The sequence below is a fragment of the Salvelinus alpinus genome, chromosome 20, assembly GCF_045679555.1.
Source record: "Salvelinus alpinus chromosome 20, SLU_Salpinus.1, whole genome shotgun sequence".
NCBI classification, from domain to species: Eukaryota; Metazoa; Chordata; class Actinopteri; order Salmoniformes; family Salmonidae; genus Salvelinus; species Salvelinus alpinus.
Window position 1 is genome coordinate 50997173 of NC_092105.1, and position 25437 is coordinate 51022609.

At 42.2% G+C, this 25437-nt stretch overlaps 1 protein-coding gene across 26 annotated transcripts in view; it reads left to right on the top strand.

Moving 5' to 3' along the window:
* LOC139547192 (E3 ubiquitin-protein ligase MYCBP2) overlaps positions 1 to 25437 on the top strand; it is a 313317-nt gene that overhangs the window by 30142 nt on the left and 257738 nt on the right. For all 26 annotated transcript variants that reach the window (XM_071356258.1, XM_071356266.1, XM_071356259.1 and 23 more), the window contains exons 4-9: positions 289 to 442; positions 7509 to 7705; positions 14145 to 14387; positions 16568 to 16639; positions 17066 to 17165; positions 17785 to 17858. In XM_071356258.1, the coding sequence (XP_071212359.1) occupies positions 289 to 442; positions 7509 to 7705; positions 14145 to 14387; positions 16568 to 16639; positions 17066 to 17165; positions 17785 to 17858 (840 nt within the window). The remainder of the gene's footprint in view (positions 1 to 288; positions 443 to 7508; positions 7706 to 14144; positions 14388 to 16567; positions 16640 to 17065; positions 17166 to 17784; positions 17859 to 25437) is intronic.

Consider the following 25437-nt stretch of genomic DNA (forward strand, 5'->3'; position numbering starts at 1 on the left):
GTAACCCTCCGATTAATAAAACTCAGAAAGATGCCCGTATAGAACCCAATAAATGCGAATGTGTGTGTTTTGAAAACAATTTTCTAGCCTAGTTTTGTGGGTTGAGTGTTATTTAGGCTTAACCTCTCTGGGTTTTAGCTGAGGTAGTATCAGCGACTTCCTTTCTCTCTAGATCGTTGGCATTGGGCTATGTTGAGTCTTTAAGCCTCTTTGGTGTGTGATATTTTGAGTTCTGTCTGTTGTAGTTTATAGCTATCTGATAACTGTATTGTGTGTGTCTCTCTCTAGATCATTGGCATCGGTCTGTGTGGGGTGTTTGAGCTGATCAAGGAGACGCGTTTCTCCCACCCTTCCCTGTGTCTGCGCAGCCTTCAGGCCCTGCTGCATATGCTGCAGGGACAACAACCAGAGGGCTTCCAGACGGAACCTCCTGATGTACTGGGTGAGTACTAATATTACAAGTATATTACAAGTATAATCTCAGTCACTTTAAAAACAAAATATACCAAAAACAAATTAACAAAACCAATATAGGTATTTGGGCGATGGTCTTCTACATCTTTAGATGTTCCGAAAGGTATTATCTTGAGAAGAGGGCGCATAGATGGTAAAGCCAGGCAGGGAGGTAGAGACATCTGGCACACTGGCCACAGAGCTCCTCAATGTGCAACTCGTCATCTTTTGATAGTCACAACTCCTCCATAGGTAGGCAGGCTGGATCGTCCACTACTGACATGGCAGCTCCACATGGGTGATGCTTCAGTGACTGTAAAAGCGCCAGTAAGACCACCACACCTCAGCAGTGGTCCAGAAAAGCCCCAGATGAAGTGAGCCTCTTCATCCCAGCACACCGCAGTCCACTTCTCTCTAGGAACTGGGCCAGGGAGTTAAAAAGCTGATGCTGTTGATTTGGTGTTGCTGCATCATTCAAATCGTATTAGTTAGCTAGCCAAGCCAATTATAAACTGACTTGCCATAATCAGTCCTGCAATTCCATGTGCCACCACCAGATATTTCAGTTACTCTATCAACAAGTTATCAAAACAATTATACAAATAAAACATAATAATAAATTGATAAAAATATAATAATCCATAAACACTTAAACCTGTTTGCTAAAAGTGAGTTAGAAGTTAATACGTCTCTTTTATCAGCAAAACATAAGATGCCCAATCATGCAAAGCCTCAGACGAGGCATGGAAAAGTGACCCCCTCTCACAACCTGTCGGTCTCAGCAGATTCTAGCTCAAAGAAGCACCAGCATGGTTCAGAATGGGTATGGCCAAAGGTATTACAAAAATTCAAAATTGTATTTGATTTGAATGGAACTTTAACCTTTCTAGGACACATGTTCCGCTAGCAGAACCCCCCCACAACATTCCGCTGAAAAGGCAGCGCGGGAAATTCAAAAATATTTTAGAAATATGTAGCTTTCACACATTAACAAGTCCAATACAGCAAATGAAAGATAAACATCTTGTTAATCTACCCATCGTGTCCGATTTAAAAAATGCTTTACAGCGAAAACACAACATATGATTATGTTAGATCACCACCAAGTTCAAAAAACAGCCATTTTCCTAGCCAAAGATAGGAGTCACAAAAACAGAAATAGAGATAAAATGAATCACTAACCTTTGATCTTCATCAGATGACACTCATAGGACATCATGTTACACAATACATGTATTTTTTGTTCGATAATGTGCATATTTATATCCACAAATCTCGGTTTACATTGGCGCCATGTTCAGAAATGCCTCCAAAATATCTGGAGAAATTGCAGAGAGCAACATCTAATAACAGAAATACTCATCATACACTTTGATGAAAGATACATGTTTTACATATAATTAAAGATACACTTGTTCTTAATGCAACCGCTGTGTCAGATTTAAAAAAGACTTTACGTAAAAAGCACGCCATGCAATAATCTGAGACGGCGCTCAGATTTAACAACATTTCTCTGCCATGTTGGAGTCAACAGAAATACGAAATTACATCATAAATATTCCCTTACCTTTGATCATCTTCATCAGAATGCACTCAAAGGAATCCTAGTTCCACAATAAATCGTTATTTTGTTCGATAATGTCCATTACTTATGTCCAAGTATCTACTTTTGCTAGCATGTGAAGTACACGTGTCCCAACACTCGTGCAAGTCACGCATAACGTCGGACGAAAACTTCAAAAAGTTATATCACAGGTCGAATAAATTTGTCAAACTAAGTAGAGAATCAATCTTCAGGATGTTGTTATCATATATATCCAATAACGTTCCAACCGGAGCATTCCTTCATGTCTGTAGAAGTTATGGAACGCAAGGCGATATCATGAGGAAAGCGCGTGACCAGGAACTGGCAATCTGCCAGACCACTGACTCATTCCCCTCTCTTCCGGCCCCACAACACAGTATAAACTTCATTCAAAGTTCTACCGACTGTTGACATCTAGTGGAAGGCGTAGGAAGTGCAAACAAATCCATATCTTCCTGGGATTTGAATAGGCGAAGAGTTGAAAAACAACCAGCCTCAGAATTTCCACTTCCTGTTTGGAACTTTGCCTGCCATATGCGTTCTGTTATACTCAGACATAATTCAAACAGTTTTAGAAACTTCAGAGTTTTCTATCCAATAGTAATACTAATATGCATATATTAGCATCTGGGACAGAGTAGGAGGCAGTTCAATTTAGGCACGCTATTCATCCAAAGTGAAAATGCTGTCCCCTATCCCTAAAAAGTTTTAACTACTGGGTGTAAGTATTTATCCAGATCTATATCAGGTCATTCAGCCCTGCTGGCTTCATTACCAGTCAGTAAAACGCCTCAAGAAGGTAGAGGTTTGGCACTTCCTAAATAAATAATCCTACATTTGTAACATTTCTGAACACTCATATCGACATCTTTTTTAGCACCAATAACAACTCTGCCTCCCTATACATTTTTATAAGGTTCTTAAGAGAAAAGCCCCTACCCTAACAAATACCTTCTCAGCATCTGAGACAGCAGCAGTATAAACTGTATTTGAGCGGTTTAACCACATTTGATGTAATAATAATATTATTATAATAATAATAATAATATAATAATGTATTACCTGTCTATAATACCATAATAATGTATTACCTGTCTATAATACCATAATAATGTATTACCTGTCTATAATATTATAATAATGTATTACCTGTCTATAATATTATAATAATGTATTACCTGTCTATAATACCATAATAATGTATTACCCGTCTATAATACCATAATAATGTATTACCTGTCTATAATATTATAATAATGTATAAGGACCGGTCCATTATACCGTAATAATGTATTACCTGTCTATAATACCATAATAATGTATTACCTGTCTATAATACTATAATAATGTATTACCCGTCTATACCATAATAATGTATTACCTGTCTATAATACCATAATAATGTATTACCTGTCTATAATATTATAATAATGTATTACCCGTCTATACCATAATAATGTATTACCTGTCTATAATACCATAATAATGTATTACCTGTCTATAATATTATAATAATGTATTACCCGTCTATACCATAATAATGTATTACCTGTCTATAATACCATAATAATGTATTACCTGTCTATAATACCATAATAATGTATTACCTGTCTATAATACTATAATAATGTATTACCCGTCTATACCATAATAATTTATTACCTGTCTATAATACCATAATAATGTATTACCTGTCTATAATACCATAATAATGTATTACCCGTCTATACCATAATAATTTATTACCTGTCTATAATACCATAATAATGTATTACCTGTCTATAATACCATAATAATGTATTACCTGTCTATAATACCATAATAATGTATTACCTGTCTATAATACTATAATAATGTATAAGAACCGGTCCATTATACCGTAATAATGTATTACCTGTCTATAATATTATAATAATGTATTACCTGTCTACAATACCATAATAATGTATAAGGACCGGTCCATTATACCATAATTTGTAAGTCGCTCTGGATAAGAGCGTCTGCTAAATGACTTAAATGTTAAATGTAAATGTAAGAGCCTCCTCATATATTCAGTTGAGGTTCTTAATAAATCCTAATTGGTCACTAAGTATAATATTAGGTAGTGCCTTCTATAAGCGTATCGCAAGGGTCTTAGTAAGAATCTTGCAATTCACATTAAGTAGGCTGATAGCTCTAAAATTCCCAGGTTCTGTAGTATCTCTATCCTTTTTAGGAATCAGCGATATCAAAGCCTCATTAAAGGTGTGCGGAAGGGAGCCAAATGCCTCCTGGTAAACCACTGTCAATACAGGTACAATAATGTCAGTATACAGTACCTGTTAAAGTTTGGACACCTATTGTATACCACCGCTACCTTGTCACAACACAACTGATTAGCTCCTGCTCATTAAGAAGGAAAGAAATTCTACAGATTAACTTTAAGAAGGGACACCTGTTAATTGAGTTGCATTCCAGGTGACTACCTCATGAAGCTGGTTGACAGAAAGCAAAGTGTGCGCAAAGTTATCAAGGCAAAGTGTGGATTCCATGTGTTATTTCATAGTTGTGATGTCTTCACTATTATTCCACAATGTAGAAAATATAAAAAAATTAAGAAAAACCCTTGAATGAGTAGGTGTGTCCAAACTTTTGACTGGTATTGTAGTTTTATAATATTTTACAGGAAGGCCATCCAGACCAGGTGATTTACCTGCTTTCATAGATAAAATGGCTGCTCTAACCAGTACAGTCCAGGTCCTCCACCTTGCTATCTGATAATCTAGGTAGTTCAAAACCAGACATTAAAGCATCCATATCTATGGGACTCGCTGAACAGAAGAATGTATATAAATCTTTATAAAAACATTGAAACACACTGTTTATCTCTTTGGATGAGGTCACCATCTTATTGCTCTTCTTAATTGCTGGAATTACGCCAAGTGTGTTCTGCAGTTTTAATTGCCTGTCTTCTCACCTCCCTCATAAAAAAGTCTAAACAGTGCATATTCTGCCATTTTGTTATACATTTCGTGCAACTGAAATTTAAATTTACAGGCAGTTTCAAATGTGCTGTCACACACCAGTTTCTCATCTTTTTACTGCTTCAACCCCCTCTAATAGCATGGTGTTGTCTAAATCTACCCTTCCTCACAGTTTATATCAACATGTAACTTTACTATAGCATGACATGTGAGGGCAATGGGACCAATCTGGCAAGTAATCCCATTTACCATGAAATTAGATATCAAGAATAAATATATTCTGGAGTGTGTCTTATGACAGTGGGAGAAGAATATATTCTCTATCATTAGGATGGACTCATCTCCATATGTCTGTAAGCCCCACATTCTGCTAGCATATGTGTTGCAAGTCTATTCTTTGGTGTGGAGTTACCTGTAAATGTACTTATATTAGTCATGTCCATCACTTGGTTAAAATGTCCAGCAAGGACGATCAGCCCCTCCATATTTCCCAGTATAACGTTCACCTTGTGAAAAAAATCTGGGTTCTCCTTGTTTGGGAGCATATATGTTGCATAACACTACCTTAATCCCATTTATAAGAGCCTCAATGCAGATGCGCCTGCCGTACTCATCAGAGTGTTGCTTCAACATTGAAACATTTTAAGTATTTTGCTCATCAGAATAATCACCCCGTTTTGAATTAAATGAGCTATGATAAACTTATGCAACCCAGCGTCAACATTTTAGTGCCGCTATCTGTTAATTGTGATTCCTGTATGAACACAATTATCCGCCTGTTTTGATTTTAAATATGTAGATCTTTTTCCTCTTCACTTGGTTACCACAACCGTTTATATTCCGGTATTATGTTTACATAACCATTATCCATATTTGCGCTGAGTAGTTATAGCCTGTGAGCAAGAAGTGTCCCATTTTAACACACTTGACAACTCTAATGAACATCATTATATAACATTTCACAATATATGCTCCAGCTGTACAATAAAACAGTGTAAATAAACAGAGAAAACAAATTCCAAAATAAAACAAAGCAACTAGGAACGTAACGTTGCTTCTCAATGAGTCAATCATCATAGAACTGTATTTGAAGCCACAGAAGATAACCTGCACTCTCAACTAAAAGATTCCTAATGGTCCGTGAGGCGCTTGAAAGGCTAAATTAGTCCCGCAAACACATAGGCTACCTTAATTTGTATAGTAAGCGGCATACAATTCAACTTGTATTTTACCTTGTCTCGTCATTGTTATCTAGGCCAAACTCCTTGCTCTAGCAAGAATCTCTCAGCCTCCACATTGTCCTTGACAATCATTTTATTTCACTTCCAAATAAAGAGCAGGGTCGCTGGGATTGCCAGTGTGTGCCTGGCGTTCTTCTCGTGGTGTTTCTTCGCCGGTGCAAACTTCTTCCTCTTCGTTGCCAGTTACTTGGAAAGGTTCCGGGAAAAAAAGACAGCCGGCGGCCTTCCCACCAAACGTCTTCCTTTCGCTGCTTTAAGTACCTTCCCCCAGGCTGTAGATCGTAGGGTCGGATGAGAACCATTCTCGGGGGGCCTATTCTCGTCAGGCATGCTTAAACAACGATGGGTTCGTTCAAATTCGTGCCTGTCATCAAATCCTTCTGCGATGATTTTCTGCACACAAAATGAGTCCACCACCAGCCTCACGCCTCTCTTTCAGATTAACCCATCTCACCGGATTTCTCCTACTTCTGTTCTCAAGTTCTTTGACACGATTACAGAATATACATATTTTTCTCGTGATTGTCTTTACCCTTCTCCAGACGGCCAATTTCTCACATGGAATAGCCTTCATTTCTCAGAACAAGAATAGACTGACGAGTTTTAGAAAATCTCTTTGTTTCTGGCCATTTTGAACCTCTAATCGAACCCACAAATGCTGATGCTCCAGATACTCAACTAGTCTAAAGAAGGCCAGTTTTATTTAATTAGCAGAACAGTTTTCAGCTGTGCTAACATAATTGCAAAAGGGTTTTCTAATGATCAATTAACCTTTTAAAATTATAAACTTGGATTAGCTAACACAACATGCCATTGGAACACAGGAGTAATGGTTGCTGATAATGGGCCTCTGTACGCCTATGTTGGTATTCCATTCAAAATCAGCCGTTTGCAGCTACAATAGTCATTTACAACATTAACAATGTCTACACTGTATTTCTGATCAATTTGATGTTATTTTAATGGACAGAAAAATGTGCTTTACTTTCAAAAATAACATTTCTAAATTACCCTAACCTTTTTGAACTGTAGTGTATACACACAGTATATTTACAGAGCTCTATTACTAGCACACACATGCATGGGCAGACACGCACAATGCATGTATACACTCAGACGCGCAAACGCAAATAGACCAAGACACACACACACAGGCATGCACGCAAACACACACTTGCACGCGCTTGTGCAGACACAGGTAAACACACACACACACACACAATGCAGACACACAGCCCCTCCTAACCCTCTATATTCTCCCTACAGAGTCTCTGTTCCAACTGCTGCTGGAGACGACAGTGCGCAGCACGGGGATGAACGACCCCACGGGGCAGGCCCTCACCGCCCTGTCCTGTGCCTGCCTCTTCAGCCTGGTGGTGTCCTGGGGAGACACGGGCAAGACCCTGCAGGCCGTCTCCGCCATTCTCACCAACAACGGCAGTCACGCCTGCCAGACTATCCAGGTGAGACGACGCTGTGCCACACAGCTCAAAACGATTCAACACACTTCCCCACTCAGGTTAGACTGGTTAAACCTGCTTCACACCACCAGACTGTCTCAAGGCGGCAGCATCTGGAGCTCTGAAGGAGAGCAGAAATTACTTTGGAGAAAATGTCAAGCTTCTGTTTCCCACCCTCTTATGTTACCCCGCCCGCATTCTTCCGGCAATTAAGTTTAGAATATTTGTGTGTTTGAGCGATACTGTTTGTGTGTGCATTTGTCTGTCTGTAACCATGTTTATCCAACCTTTTAATGCGAATAAAGTCATGCCATATAAAAAATATATCACAACAGGTGTGATGAAAACAGCAAGTGTCGATACAATTTTGTAAATGTCAACAGACAATTTGTTGTTTCGTCGTGGTGGGATCTTTGTGTCGGAGTTAGTTATGCGACCATTGCGATGGAAACGGTTTTATGCGCAGATATTGTTAGAATAACCATGTCGATGTCAAAATGCAGTTATGCGATGCTATGTTGTATGGTTTTCCCACTGTGACCTGGAAAATCATGCACAATTTTTTAGGCTACAGATTATGATTATTATAAAATTATGATTTTAACTTCACAGGGTGGTAAAGGTGCACAGGGATGAGTTTGTTTTTCTTTAAAAAAAAAAAGTGAATTAATCTTATGTAGCAACATTTTAAATGTAGTTTTTTACATTGGATAAAAGGAGACTCAGAGCTAGAAAATTGTATATCATACACTCCAGTTGAGGAACGATGAGAAAGTAATTCTGATTTGAAAGTTGATAAACTTGAAACCCCGCTTTTGGGAAAATGGCCTTTGAATGTTTTGGTACACCTACTGGAGAGCTCTTCTTTGTCTACACCCATTCACCATTGTTCACACCCTCTTAAGCCTAAGCCCCACCCATCTCTTTAATGATTCACAGTGTAGTAAACAACCAAAGATTGCAAGACTAAAAGTGGTGAAAGTAGAGGAACTTTATCTAGTCCTTGGCCTATATCCTAATCTGACTTTGGTGCAGGTCATGTTGTTCTTTATATTACTGTCTCTGGTAAACACACACTATATCAAATAAAATCTGTTTATTTGTAACATGCACAGGATACAGAAGGTGTACACGGTACAGTGAAATGGTTACTTGCGTAGTGGAGTCTTTTTTGTTTAGACATGTAGCTAGCTAGCTAAACAATGAACCATATTCCCAACTCTAATGCCGCATTCAAAAAAGCAAAATGTGAACATCATCCAACTTTCTAGAGCTCCTGCACAGATCATACACGTAACGTTAGCTACTGAGCCAGCCAGCTAACGTTAGCTAACAGTACGTGCTAACTTGCAATGAAAACGACTTACTGGCAAAATTTGAGACGTAAAGTTGAAGTTGGAAGTTTACATAAACTTAGGTTGGAGTCATTAAAACTCGTTTTTCAACCACTGCACAATTTTCTTGTCAACAAACTGTAGTTTTGACAAGTCGGTTAGGACATCTACTTTGTGCATGACACAAGTAATTTTCCCAACTATTGTTTACAGACAGATTATTTCACTTATAATTCACTGTATCAAAATTCCAGTGGGTCAGAGGTTTACATACACTAAGTTGACTGTGCCTTTTAAACCACTTGGAAAATTCCAGAAAAGGATGTCATGGCTTTAGAAGCTTCTGATAGGCTAATTGACATAATTTGAGTCAATTGGAGGTGTACCTGTGGATGTATTTCAAGGCCTACTGTCAAACTCAGGGCCTCTTTGCTTGACATCATAGGAAAATCAAAAGAAATCAGCCAATACCTCAAAAACAAATTGTAGACCTCCACAAGTCTGATTCATCCTTGAGAGCAATTTCCAAATGCCTGAAGGTACCACGTTCATCTGTACAAACAATAGTACGCAAGTATAAACACCATGGGACCACGCCGCTGTCATACCGCTCAGGAAGGAGACTCATTCTGTCTCCTAGAGAAGAACGTACTTTCGTCCGAAAAGTCAATCCCAGAACAGCAAAGGACCTTGTGAAGATGCTGGAGGAAACGGGTACAAACGTATCTATATCCACAGTAAAACGAGTCCTATATCGACATAACCTGAAAGGCCGCTCAGCAAGGAAGAAGCCACTGCTCCAAAACCGCCATAAAAACGCCAGACTACGGTTAGCAACTGCACATGGGGGATGCTTGCAAGCTCAAGAACACCATCCCAACCGTGACGCACTGGGGTGGCAGCATCATGTTGTGGGGGTTCTTTGCTGCAGGAGGGACTGGTGCATTTCACAAAATAGATGGCATCATGAGGTGGGAAAATATGTGCATATATTGAAGCAACATCTCAAGACATCAGTCTGAAAGTTAAAGCTTGGTTGCAAATGGTTCTTCTAAATGGACAATGACCCCAAGGATAAAGTTGTGGCAAAATGGCTTAAGGACAACAAAGTCCTGGTATTGGAGTGGCCATCACAAAGCCCTGACCTCAATCCTATAGAAAATTTGTGGGCAGATCTGAAAAGCATGTGTGAGCAAGGAGGCCTACAAACCTGACTCAGTTACACCAGCTCTGTCAGGAGGAATGTTCCAAAGTTCACCCAACTTATTGTGGGAAGCTTGTGGAAGGCTACCCTAAATGTTTGACCCAAGTTAAACAATTTAAAGGCAATGCTACCAAATACTAATTGAGTGTATGTAAACTTCTAACCCACTGGGAATGTGATGAAATAAATAAAAGATGAAAAATCATTCTCTCTACTATTATTCTGACATTTCTCATTAAAATAAAGTGGTGATCCTAACTGACCTAAGACAGAATTTTTACTAGGATTAAATGTCAGGAATTGTGAATAATGGCGTTTAAATGTATTTGGCTAAGGTGTATGTAAACTTCCGACTTCAACTGTATACGGCTAGCTAACGGTGTTCCGTACACTTGACCTTATTTTAGCTCCAAGAAAATGCAATACTTCCAGTTCAACTGGTAGATATTAATACCATTGTAAAGCACAATTTCTTCCCTTTCCAGCAAAATCAATGACGAGGCCTCCACGCTACCCGTCTCTGCATGATTGAAGAAGGCAATGGAGCTCCGTCGGGTCTTTTTTAAAAATGGCGGCGCGGGAAGCAAAGGCCACTGAATGATAGTGATAGGGGAAGATGTGTCGTGTTGGGAAACTGCTTTTTTCAACCGATTTGTCAAACTTAGTGTCAAAACACTATAAAGTGTTTATATAATGTCTCATTACATACCTATTTGAAGGTTTGTGTCAAATTTGAATAGGGGTTTTATTTTCAGAAGTAAACAGCGGCTGTTGCTGCTTTTGAGCGTCATGATGGCATGCAGTAATGAAAAATACACTTGAATTAAATATTAATGAATTCACGTGTAATTAACTTTACACTCACCATTTGATAATGTCTTGATAAATATATACCGTTAAATACGAGTTACACAAATTAGGGGACTTTATTTTCAGAAGGGATGTATGTGAATCTGTTCAGAGAGAGATGAAGGAATATGTTACTTTTGTATAATGTTAATGAACGAAGCATGCGAATGACTAGGGTTAATATTATAACTTCCAATCGCATGGGAGAAATACTTTTATAAACCACTAAATGTTAGTAAATTACTGTATAAAGCAACAATATTAATATAAAAAAGAAATGAGTAGTAACACCAACTCACCTCTTATCCTCTCACTCCATCATATACACTGAGTGTACAAGAACACCTGCTCTTTCCCTGAAATATGCAATAACGTTATGTTTGATTACATGGAAATCATATTCACATTTGTGTGTCCATTTCCTTTGCACGATCTTAATAAAGTATGTTGCATGAACACAAAAAAATCCTTGTTTAATTGTATTATGACAGGAAATGTCTGGAAAGGGAAAGGCCTGACAAGAGCCCAAGAAACCGCACCACTACACCCCTGAACAGCTACAGGAGGTGAAGACAGGGAAGAGCCTTAGAGAGGTGGCTCGTGCCTCCTGTCGGTACCTGTTTACACGGAAGCCAATGGTCCAAAAAACGTTCCACATAGTTCAAACAGTAACTATTGCAGTTTGGTGACATGCTGTCTTTTGAAGGAGTTACGTTTGTTTTCTTTACCTACGCACAATCAAGAGCAGAAAAAGCGGCATGCTGGAATGTTGCGTCTCAATTTTGGTTAGCGCATGTGATTTGCAAAGTTTAATAGAATTTAGGACATGCGTTACTGACCTGCACGTGAGATTTCACAATTATTGAACACACAACTGTCCTGAATAGGTTGGCACAGCAAAAAAAACGAAAGCTCTTTGTGAGAAGGTGATGGGTTTGCTTGTGTAAATGCAGGTCAGAGGATGGTGCAGTGGTATTCCTTTTAAGATTCTGCACATCAAAGTCTTATGGAATTGATTGATTCAATGTTTGTTATTGATGACCGAATTGCCATTAGCACCTTACTCCTGAAAAATGTGTTTACTATTACCAATAATAATATTAAAACTTATGTTCATTTAAATCGTGAATAATGAAGTGTATATGGTTAAGCATGTTTTTAATTTGCAAGAGAAGCGCTAACCCCTGGTGGAAAGACGCTGTACTCCACACAATGAGTTTCATAATGCCGTACGTTACGTTGGTACACGTCACAATGTAATGTACAGCATCAGAGGTACGTTTTTTTCATCTTTTCTCGAATACTATTGGTCCATTACCATGTCAATCAACGCTTGAATAGAAATGTAGCTTACACCCCTGATTTTAATGCCAACACAGTCGCTGCAGCCTCGTTTAAATGCTGCGGTTACGCAAAATGTGTACGGAACACCGTTGGGTAGCAATAATATATGAAAAGTTAGCTAGACTCTTCCCAGTATACATGGATGAATGCTTCTCCCGCTGTCATCGATGCCATGGTTGCCCTTAGTTTGAAGATGTAATCCAGAGACAAGCATTTTATACAACAGCCTTCTTTCTGTGTTCTCTTTCTGGACTAGCTTTGCATTTGGAAATCTCTGCTTCCACAGGGCATTCCACTGATTTACAAACTCAATCAACTTCCTCCGTGACAACGACACTGTTTCTTCCACACCATTGTCACCAGAAGACTCTACAATATCTGGTTCAATGAAAATGTAAGGCCAAAGCAGTTGGGCACTGATGTTGTGCGATTAGCCTGGCTCGCAGTTGGCGTTAAATTCATCCCAAAGGTGTTCGATGGGATTAAGGTCAGGGCTCTGTTCAGGCCAGTAAAGTTATTCCACACAGATCTCGACAAACCATTTCTGAATGGACCATGCTTTGTTGACAGGGGCATTGTCATGCTGAAACAGGAAAGGGCCTTCCCCAAACTGTTGCCACAAAGTTGGAAAAACAGCCCCAGACCATTGTTCCTACTCCACCAAACTTTACAGAGGGCACTTATACATTGGGGCAGGTAGTGTTCTCCTGGCATCCGCCAAACTCAGATTCGTCCATCAGACTGCCTGATGGTGAAGCGTGATTCATCACACGCGTTTCAACTGCTCCGGAGTCCAATGGAGGTGAGCTTTACACCACTCCAGCCGACGCTTGGCATTGCGCATGGTGATCTTAGGCTTGTGTACGGCTGCTCAGCCATGGAAACCTATTTCATGAAGCTCCCAACTAACAGTTATTGTGCTGATGTTGCTTCTAGAGGCAGTTTGGAACTCAGTAGTGAGTGTTGCAACCGAGGACAGACAAATTTTACGCTCCACACTCTTCAGCACTCGGTGGTCCCATTCTGTGAGCTTGTGTGGCCTACCACTTTGCGGCTGAGCCGTTGTTGCTCCTAGACGTTTCCACTTCACAATAACAGCACTTACAGTTGACAGGGGCAGCTCTAGCAGGGCAGAAATCTGACGAACTGACTTGTTGGAACGGTGGCATCCTATAACTGTGCCACATTGAAAGTCACTGAGCTCTTTAGTAAGGCCATTCTACTGCCAATGTTTGACTATTACGATTGTATTGCTGTGTTCTCGATATTATACACCTGTCAGCAACAGGTGTGGCTGAAATAGCCAAATCCACTAGTTTGAAGGTGTGTCCGTACTTTTGTGTATATATATAGTGTAGGTTCAGATTTTTTTGGGCTTAAATTGAGCAGAATTTGTCTACATTTTTATGTTCACTAATATAACGTGGGGCTAATTTACCTGAAGAAGAGGAAAATGAAAACACATTAGCTAGATTGCTAACTCTATAATACAATTGTAATTTTAAATGTTATACAATCAGAATGCGTTTTTCTCTAGTGAAAGGGTTGCAAAATGTGACTACGTGAGCCCTGATAACAAACCAGACCTTTCTACCAAATGCTCCACAGTCAAAAAAGGCCAAAAGTTCACTTCATAGTCTCCCATTTCTATTAGTAAATTTCCATTAATTCTTCTTCTTTCTTAATCTTAATTCTTCCCTCTTCGTCCCAGGTGCCGACCATTCTGAACGCGCTACAGAGGAGCGTGCAGGCTGTGCTGGTGGGCAAGATCCAGATCCAGGACTGGTTCGGCAACGGCATCAAGCGGGTGGCGCTGATGAACAAGTGGGTGTTGAAGGAGGTGACGATCGACGAGGATGAGCGCTGCCTGCTGCAGACCGATGGCTCCTTCCTCTACCTGCTCTGCAAGGACGGCCTCTACAAAGTGGGCTCCGGCTACAGCGGCACTGTCAGGGTACGTGGGGTGTAGGAAGGTGGGTTGATGTGTGTGTACGTGAGAGAGAGCGTATATGCTACCTGCTCTGCAAGGCCAGCCTCTACATAGTGGGCTCCGGCTACAGAAGTGACACATCATTGCGCACTGCAGGTATAGTCCTCATAGTTTCTTTGCCAGTTTATATAGAAAGGTTTTTAAAGCATTTTTGTAACGCAATGTTCTTCTACAGCAATGGTTTTATGACTCTGTACCGCTCCTTTTAAAGATCATATGCTTGTTGAAGTGAAAAGTAGATTACAGCACATACTAAATAAGACTTCATCATACCTAAATTCTTACAAAGCATTGTGTTTTCCTTCCATTGACTTTTGATCACACAGCCATAGGTTGAGTCAGAACTTAAACATTTCAAACACATTTCTCATAGGCAAATGTTCCAGTTACTGCCCCAGTTGGTTGATAAGAGGAGACTCTCCATAATAGCACTTTGCTGTACTAAAGTAGTAGATGAAATAAAATATTTGACACCATTATTCTCTCATTTCTGAGGTTGATTGTTGATGCCACATAGTGCTGACACAGTGGACCATACATCATTGAGGGAATATAGACTGCTCAAAAAAATAAAGGGAACACTTAAACAACACAATGTAACTCTAAGTCAATCACACTTCTGTGAAATCAAACTGTCCACTTAGGAAGCAACACTGATTGACAATAAATTTCACATGCTGTTGTGTAAATGGAATAGACAACAGGTGGAAATTATAGGCAATTAGCAAGACACCCCCAATAAAGGAGTGATTCTGCAGGTGGTGACCACAGACCACTTCTCAGTTCCTATGCTTCCTGGCTGATGTTTTGGTCACTTTTGAATGCTGGCGGTGCTTTCACTCTAGTGGTAGCATGAGACGGAGTCTACAACCCACACAAGTGGCTCAGGTAGTGCAGCTCATCCAGGATGGCACATCAATGCGAGCTGTGGCAAGAAGGTTTGCTGTGTCTGTCAGCGTAGTTTCCAGAGCATGGAGGCGCTACCAGGAGACAGGCCAGTACATCAGGAGACGTGGAGGAGGCCGTAGGAGGGCAACAACCCAGCAGCAGGACCGCTACCTCCGCCTTTGTGCAAGGAGGAGCACTGCCAGAGCCCTGCAAAATGACCTCCAGCAGGCCACAAATGTGCATGTGTCTGCTCAAACGGTCAGAAACAGCCTCCATGAGGGTAGTATGAGGGCCCGACGTCCACAGGTGGGGGTTGTGCTTACAGCCCAACACCGTCCAGGACGTTTGGCATTTGCCAGAGAACACCAAGATTGGCAAATTCGCCACTGGCGCCCTGTGCTCTTCACAGATGAAAGCAGGTTCACACTGAGCACATGAGCACATGTGACAGACGTGACAGAGTCTGGAGACACCGTGGAGAATGTTCTGCTGCCTGCAACATCCTCCAGCATGACCGGTTTGGCGGTGGGTCAGTCATGGTGTGGGGTGGCATTTCTTTGGGGGGCCGCACAGCCCTCCATGTGCTCGCCAGAGGTAGCCTGACTGCCATTAGGTACCGAGATGAGATCCTCAGACCCCTTGTGAGACCATATGCTGGTGCGGTTGGCCCTGGGTTCCTCCTAATGCAAGACAATGCTAGACCTCATGTGGCTGGAGTGTGTCAGCAGTTCCTGCAAGAGGAAGGCATTGATGCTATGGACTGGCCCGCCCGTTCCCCAGACCTGAATCCAATTGAGCACATCTGGGACATCATGTCTCGCTCCATCCACCAACGCCACGTTGCACCACAGACTGTCCAGGAGTTGCATGCCCAGGCGTTGTAGGGAGGTCATACAGGCACGTGGAGGCCACACACACTACTGAGCCTCATTTTGACTTGTTTTAAGGACATTACATCAAAGTTGGATCAGCCTGTAGTGTGGTTTTCCACTTTAATTTGGAGTGACTCCAAATCCAGACCGCCATGGGTTGATAAATTTGATTTCCATTGATAATTTTTGTGTGATTTTGTTGTCAGCACATTCAACTATGTAAAGAAAAAAGTATTTAATAAGAATATTTCATTCATTCAGATCTAGGATGTGTTATTTTAGTGTTCCCTTTCTTTTTTTGAGCAGTGTATTTGTGTCTAACGTTTGGTGTGCCGTTTGTGGTTGCACTCTAAAATTGGACAAATATGTGTGTGTGTATTCCAGGGCCATGTGTATAATTCCACATCACGCATCAGGAATCGGAAGGAGAAGAGATCGTGGTTGGGTTTTGCTCAGGTAACTTAACCTCAGATTCTGTTTTCATAATGTTGTATTAAAATTGACACCAAAAGTAAGACTATAGGCAACCTGGAATTCTATTTCATTGCGACTTATGGTTATGGTCTTGTACCATGCCGTTTGCTCACTGCATTGACTTCGATCACCCCCCATTTGACCCAATAAACATAGTTGCTGATCTGTATGCAGTAAAGGCTTGGGTCGATAATGATTCTGCTCCTACTGAAGACCTTTAGGGGATTAGAAAGGAATAGACATCTACCCCCAAAATATAGTTTATTGATGAAGTACTGTTTGTATTCCTTTGTACTACACATTCAAACTCTGAGGGCTTGGTCTGGGTTGCTTTTGGGACAAATTGTGACATGCAGTCCTAAAAGTAGTGTATAAGTAATAAAAAAAAGATTGATTGTGTGCGTGCAGGGCTGCCTGTTGTACCGGGATATGAGTAACAACCACAGTACGTCGGCCATCAAGATCAACCCAGAGACTCTGGAGCATGAGGGAACCATCACCATGCCAGGTACATGACAACACACAGTAACACCTCCTTGTCCCCCATATTGTGTGTTATAATAAACAACGCAAGGATTTCTTTCATGCACCTGTTTTGTAAGCGTGCGTGTCTGCGTGCGTGTGTATTTTTCATATTTGTAATCATCAGGTTACTTACTATTGTCTTGAACCAGTGAACGAGGCCTCTTTGAAAATAGATTTTATCTTGATTAACTTGGAAACATTTAATAATAATATTTAAGGCTCATAAAAAATTATTAGGCTCTTATAACCTGCTCACCCAGTGATTGACAATATACCCTTTAGTCATCATATCATTAATATACGGTAAAATAAGGCTTGTACCTACAATATTTCAATATTCCTGATTGAGCAAAATAGACAAATAGCCACAGGACAAAGATGACTACATAGCTTTATCGATTCAATGTGCAGACAACACTTAAACACGGTCTGTTTTTACAGTATGCACATTTAAGAGAAAATAATATGGTTATATTAACGGAAACGGAGGCCAATGCACAACGTTTCGGCTGAATTCCTTTGTCAAGAGCATGACAAATGAATCTCCTTATTCTTTGTATATTATAAATGCACTCATCTTGCTCACTCTCTCCTCTCCATAGGCCTGCAGGCAGACGGACAGAACATAGTCTTCACTGACGGAGAGTACATCAACCAGATTGCTGCCTGCAAAGATGTGAGTCTCCTCATTCTCTCATACACACACACCTACCTACCTACTCCAGGGGTGCTAAAGTTTTCTTCCATTCTTTTCTTCTTGAGAGAGAGGAGTGGATAGGGCCAATATGTACCAACAACTCCCACTCCTTAAATGGTTACAAACCCAGTCTGAAGTCCTGTCTGAGATTTCTATTATACTATAATGCAGAGAGCTGCTAGCCCCGACAGAGATGATAACGGCATGGTCAGTATTTTTCATGCTGTGGGCGGTCAGACTACTTCAGGATGAAAATATTTGGTAACACTGTACTTGAAACCCTGCGTCATAACACAGAATACATGTTCAAATGACCTCAACTGACCTGTACCACCGCACATTGACTCAGTACCGGTACCCCCTGTATATAGCTTCGTTATTGTTATTTTATTTATTACTTTAGTTCGTTTAGTACATATTTTCTTACCTCCTATTTCTTGAACTGCATTGTTGGGTAAGGGCTTGTAAGTAAGCATTTCACGGTGTTGTCTACACCTGTTTTATTGGGCGCATGTGACAAATACAGTGGGGAGAACAAGTACTACTTACAAACCATGTAGAGGTCTGTAATTTTTATCATAGGTACACTTCAACTGTGAGAGACGCAATCTAAAATCCAGAAAATCACATTGTATGATTTTTAAGTAATTAATTTGCATTTTATTGCATGACATAAGTATTTGATCACCTACCTAACAGTAAGAATTCCGTCTCTCACAGACCTGTTCGTTTTTCTTTAAGAAGCCCTCCTGTTCTCCACTCATTACCTGTATTAACTGCACATGTTTGAGCTCGTTACCTGTATAAAAGACACCTGTCCACACACTCAATCAAACAGACTCCAACCTCTCCACAATGGCCAAGACCAGAGAGCTGTGTAAGGACATCAGGGATAAAATTATAGACCGGCACAAGGCTGGGATGGGCTACAGGACAATAGGCAAGCAGCTTGGTGAGAAGGCGCAATTATTAGAAAATGGAAGAAGTTCAAGATTTTTTTTACATTTTATTTCACCTTTATTTAACCAGGTAGGCTAGTTGAGAACAAGTTCTCATTTGCAACTGCGACCTGGCCAAGATAAAGCATAGCAGTGTGAACAGACAACACAGAGTTACACATGGAGTAAACAATAAACAAGTCAATAACATGGTAGAAAAAAAGAGAATCTATATACAATGTGTGCAAAAGGCATGAGGTAGGCAATAAATCGAATAATTACAATTTAGCAGATTAACACTGGAGTGATAAATCATCAGATGATCATGTGCAAGAAGAGATACTGGTGTGCAAAAGAGCAGAAAAGTACATAAATAAAAGCAGTATGGGGGGTGAGGTAGGTAAATTGGGTGGGTAGTTTACAGATGGACTATGTACAGCTGCAGCGATCGGTTAGCTGCTCGGATAGCAGATTTTTAAAGTTGTTGAGGGAGATAAAAGTCTCCAACTTCAGAGATTTTTGCAATTCGTTCCAGTCGCAGGCAGCAGAGAACTGGAAGGAAAGGCGTCCAAATGAGGTTTTAGCTTTAGGGATGATCAGTGAGATACACCTGCTGGAGCGCGTGCTGCGGGTGGGTGTAGCCATCGTGACCAGTGAACTGAGATAAGGCGGCACTTTACCTAGCATAGCCTTGTAGATGACCTGGAGCCAGTGGGTCTGACGACGAACATGTAGCGAGGGCCAGCCGACTAGGGCATACAGGTCGCAGTGGTGGGTCGTATAAGGTGCTTTAGTAACAAAACGAATGGCACTGTGATAAACTGCATCCAGTTTGCTGAGTAGAGTGTTGGAAGCTATTTTGTAGATGACATCGCCGAAGTCGAGGATCGGTAGGATAGTCAGTTTTACTAGGGTAAGTTTGGCGGCGTGAGTGAAGGAGGCTTTGTTGCGGAATAGAAAGCCGATTCTTGATTTGATTTTGGATTGGAGATGTTTGATATGAGTCTGGAAGGAGAGTTTGCAGTCTAGCCAGACACCTAGGTACTTATAGATGTCCACATATTCTAGGTCGGAACCGTCCAGGGTGGTGATGCTAGTCGGGCGTGCGGGTGCAGGCAGCGAACGGTTGAAAAGCATGCATTTGGTTTTACTAGCGTTTAAGAGCAGTTGGAGGCCACGGAAGGAGTGTTGTATGGCATTGAAGCTCGTTTGGAGGTTAGATAGCACAGTGTCCAAGGAAGGGCCGGAAGTATATAGAATGGTGTCGTCTGCGTAGAGGTGGATCAGGGAATCGCCCGCAGCAAGAGCAACATCATTGATGTATACAGAGAAAAGAGTCGGCCCGAGAATTGAACCCTGTGGTACCCCCATAGAGACTGCCAGAGGACCGGACAACATGCCCTCCGATTTGACACACTGAACTCTGTCTGCAAAGTAGTTGGTGAACCAGGCAAGGAAGTCATTAGAAAAACCGAGGCTACTGAGTCTGCCGATAAGAATATGGTGATTGACAGAGTCGAAAGCCTTGGCCAGGTCGATGAAGATGGCTGCACAGTAATGTCTTTTATCGATGGCGGTTATGATGTCGTTTAGTACCTTGAGCGTGGCTGAGGTGCACCCGTGACCGGCTCGGAAACCGGATTGCACAGCGGAGAAGGTACGGTGGGATTCGAGATGGTCAGTGATCTGTTTGTTGACTTGGCTTTCGAAGACCTTAGATAGGCAGGGCAGGATGGATATAGGTCTGTAACAGTTTGGGTCCAGGGTGTCTCCCCCTTTGAAGAGGGGGATGACCGCGGCAGCTTTCCAATCCTTGGGGATCTCAGATGATACGAAGGAGAGGTTGAACAGGCTGGTAATAGGGGGTGCGACAATGGCGGCGGACAGTTTCAGAAATAGGGGGTCCAGATTGTCAAGCCCAGCTGATTTGTATGGGTCCAGGTTTTCCAGCTCTTTCAGAACATCTGCTATCTGGATTTGGGTAAAGGAGAAGCTGGGGAGGCTTGGGCGAGTAGCAGCGGGGGGGGCGGGGCTGTTGGCCAAGGTTGGAGTCGCCAGGAGGAAGGCATGGCCAGCCATTGAGAAATGCTTGTTGAAGTCTTCGATTATCACGGATTTATCGGTGGTGACCGTGTTACCTAGCCTCAGTGCAGTGGGCAGCTGGGAGGAGGTGCTCTTGTTCTCCATGGACTTTACAGTATCCCAGAACTTTTTGGAGTTAGAGCTACAGGATGCGAATTTCTGCTTGAAAAAGCTGGCCTTTGCTTTCCTGACTGACTGCGTGTATTGGTTCCTGACTTCCCTGAACAGTTGCATATCGCGGGGGCTCTTCGATGCTATTGCAGTTCGCCACAGGATGTTTTTGTGCTGGTCGAGGGCAGTCAGGTCTGGAGTGAACCAAGGGCTATATCTGTTCTTGGTTCTGCATTTTTTGAACGGAGCATGCTTGTCTAATATGGTGAGGAAGTAACATTTAAAGAATGACCAGGCATCCTCAACTGACGGGATGAGGTCAATATCCTTCCAGGGTACCCGGGCCAGGTCGATTAGAAAGGCCTGCTCGCAGAAGTGTTTTAGGGAGCGTTTGACAGTGATGAGGGGTGGTCGTTTGACCGCGGACCCGTGGCGGATACAGGCAATGAGGCAGTGATCGCTGAGATCTTGATTGAAGACAGCAGAGGTGTATTTGGAGGGCAGGTTGGTCAGGATAATGTCTATTAGGGTGCCCATGTTTACGGATTTAGGGTTGTACCTGGTGGGTTCCTTGATGATTTGTGTGAGATTGAGGGCATCAAGCTTGGATTGTAGGACTGCCGGGGTGTTAAGCATATCCCAGTTTAGGTCACCTAACAGAACAAACTCTGAAGCTAGATGGGGAGCGATCAATTCACAGATGGTGTCCAGGGCACAGCTGTGAGCTGAGGGGGGTCGGTAGCAGGCGGCAACAGTGAGAGACTTATTTCTGGAGAGATTAATTTTTAAAATTAGAAGTTCGAACTGTTTGGGCATAGACCTGGAAAGTATGACAGAACTTTGCAGGCTATCTCTGCAGTAGATTGCAACTCCTCCCCCTTTGGCAGTTCTATCTTGACGGAAAGTGTTATAGTTGGGTATGGAAATCTCAGAATCTTTGGTGGCCTTCCTAAGCCAGGATTCGGACACGGCAAGGACATCAGGATTGGCAGAGTGTGCTAAAGCGGTGAGTAAGGCAAACTTAGGGAGGAGGCTTCTGATGTTGACATGCATGAGGCCAAGGCTTTTTCGATCGCAGAAGTCAACAAATGAGGGTGACTGGGGACATGCAGGGCCTGGGTTTACCTCCACATCACCCGAGGAACAGAGGAGTAGTAGGATGAGGGTGCGGCTAAAGGCTATCAAAACTGGTCGCCTAGAGCGTTGGGGACAAAGAATAAAAGGAGCAGATTTATGGGCGTGGTAGAATAGATTCTGGGCATAATGTGCAGACAGGGGTATGGAGGGGCGCGGGTACAGCGGAGGCAAGCCCAGGCACTGGGTGATGATAAGAGAGGTTGTATCTCTGGACATGCTGGTCTCAATGGGTGAGGTCACCGCATGTGTGGGGGGTGGGACAAAGGGGGTATCAGAGGTACGGAGAGTGGAACTACAGGGTCCATTGCAAACCAAAACAATGATAATGAAAACTAGCCTGAACAACAGTATGCAAGGCATATTGATATTTGAGAGAGACATACAATAAGGCATAAAGTGATTGCAGGTCTTGATTGGGAGAGCTAGCTAAAACAACAGGTAAGATAACAGCAGCAATAACAGGGTGCTAGTCTAACACAGCAACAACAGGTAAAAATGGCGACGACTAGGCAGAGAGGGTCGGATTAACTACACACAGATCCTGAGTTAAAGCACAGAGCCGACAGATAAAACACAAATAAACAGAATGGAGTACCGTGAATTAATGGACAGTCAAGCATGCATCAGCTATGTAGCCAAGTGATCATAGTGTCCAGGGGGCAGCCGTAGATGGAGCAGGGAGGCCTCGCGGCGTTTAAAGTTAGTAGCCCGGGGGTGGTCTGCTCAGACGGAGGGGGTCTGCTCAGACGTGGTCGTGTCGACAGAGAATCCAAGCCAGATGGCGATGGCGAAAGAGAGGTTGTGAATTGTAGAATTGTGTTTGCTAACTGGTGCTAGCTTCGTGGCAGTGGCGCTAGCTGCGCTAGCCGCAAGCTAGCTGTGAGGATCAGAAGCAGTGGCTCAGGGATTACGGCAGGAATCCGGCGTTGTTGTCGAGAGACAGTCCGATGCTGGTAAATTGGTGAGTAATATCCAGGCTAATAACAGGGCTGGTGTCTGTGCAGAAGGTAAAAGCTACTAGCAGCGGCAAAAAAAAAAATGGCTAAATTAGCTTGTAGCTGGTATTGTAGCCCAAGAATTCGCTGGTAGACCTCTTCAGCTAGCCGGCAGATGGGCCTAGCTCGAGGCTAGCTCAAGGCTAACTGGTGCTTGCTTCGGGACAGAGGTGTTAGCCAGTAGTAGCCACTCGGTTGCAGCTAGCTAGCTGTGATGATACGGTGTAATTGTCCAGAGCTTGCGTCAGGAATCCGGTGATGTGGTAGAGAAAAAGCAGTCCTATATGCTCTGGGTTGATATCGCGCTTGCAGACTGGCAGGTATTGGCCCGGTATTGAAGCTGGCTGTGTCCGAGTTGAGGGTGAAGACCGCAGCAGTGGCTAACTGACTACTAGCTAGTAGCTAGTTATCTGGCTAGCTTCTGATTGGGGTTACGGTTCTAAAGTATAAAGAAAATAGCAGGTCCGTACCACATTGGGTGAGGCGGAATGTAGGAATGTATATTCAGTTCCTAGATGGAAAGTGAAATTAAAATATATACGAAATGTATACGAAAAATACGAAGACTATTTAGTATTTACACGCGACAGGACAATACAAACACACGTCCGACTGCTACGCCATCTTGGATTCAAGATGACGGTCAATCACCCTCGGTCTGGGGCTCCATGCAAGATCTCACCTCGTGGGGCATCAATGATCATGAGGAAGGTGAGGGATCAGCCCAGAACTACACGGCAGGACCTGGTCAATGACCTGAAGAGAGCTGGGACCACAGTTGCAAAGAAAACCATTAGTAACACACTACGCCATCATGGATTAAAATCCTGCAGCGCACACAAGGTCCCCCTGCTCAAGCCAGCGCATGTCCAGGCCCGTCTGAAGTTTGCCAATGACCATCTGTATGATCCAGAGAAGGAATGGGAGAAGGTCATGTGGTCTGATGAGCCAAAAATAGAGCTTTTTGGTCTAAACTCCACTCGCCGTGTTTGGAGGAAGAAGAAGGATGAGTACAACCCCAAGAACACCATCCCAACTGTGAAGCATGGAGGTGGAAACATCATTCTTTGGGGATGCTTTTCTGCAAAGGGGACAGGACGACTGCACCGTATTGAGGGGAGGATGGATGGGGCCATGTATCGCAAGATCTTGGCCAACAACCTCCTTCCCTCAGTAAGAGCATTGAAGATGGGTCGTGGCTGGGTCTTCCAGCATGACAACGACCCGAAACACACAGCCAGGGCAACTAAGGAGTGGCTCCGTAAGAAGCATCTCAAGGTCCTGGAGTGGCCTAGCCAGTCTCCAGACCTGAACCCAATAGAAAATCTTTGGAGGGAGCTGAAAGTCCGTATTGCCCAGCGACAGCCCCGAAACCTGAAGGATCTGGAGAAGGTCTGTATGGAGGAGCGGGCCAAAATCCCTGCTGCAGTGTGTGCAAACCTGGTCAAGAACTACAGGAAACGTATGATCCCTGTAATTGCAAACAAAGGTTTCTGTACCAAATATTAAGTTCTGCTTTTCTGATGTATCAAATACTTATGTCATGCAATAAAATGCTAATTAATTACTTAAAAATCATACAACGTGATTTTCTGGATTTTTTTTTAGATTCCGTCTCTCACAGGTGAAGTGTACCTATGATAAAAATGACAGACCTCTACATGCTTTGTAAGTAGGAAAACCTGCAAAATCGGCAGTGTATCAAATACTTGTTCTCCCCACTGTATATATATTTTTTCAGGAGCAGGACAAGGCACCTTTTTTTGACTGATGACTGACATAAAGGCATATACATGATCGGCCTATCTGGCTTATATGATTATGATGGTCATAATGCTTCTTGACAGTGTCATAAGGTGTGTCTTCTTAGTCCAATTAAAGTGACACAGGAATGGATTAATGCTACATGACAATGTCACAAAGTGTGTGTTTTGCAAGTTATTTAAAAGGAAACTTCTTGGCAGGGAAAAAAACACATTTGAATAAATGTTGGTTTTGACGCTTATGTAGGCACACAGATACAGAGCCTTTGAGTTGAAAGTCTGTCAGACAGTTCGAGAGATGCTTCTTCAGCATCGCAAAAATCAAAAGGCAATGGATGTCAGGCTTCATCAGCGCACGTCGCACATCGCTTTGCAATGAGCTGGAGGCAGCTATGCATTTTGAAAACATATGCTTAATTGTTCGAAAACTGATTGTTTTGACGCATGTTATGAGGCTCGTCTTACCAAAGTAGCCTAGCCAAAATCAGACCATATTCATGGAGGCAATTATTTTATATCAACTTTCTTTCAT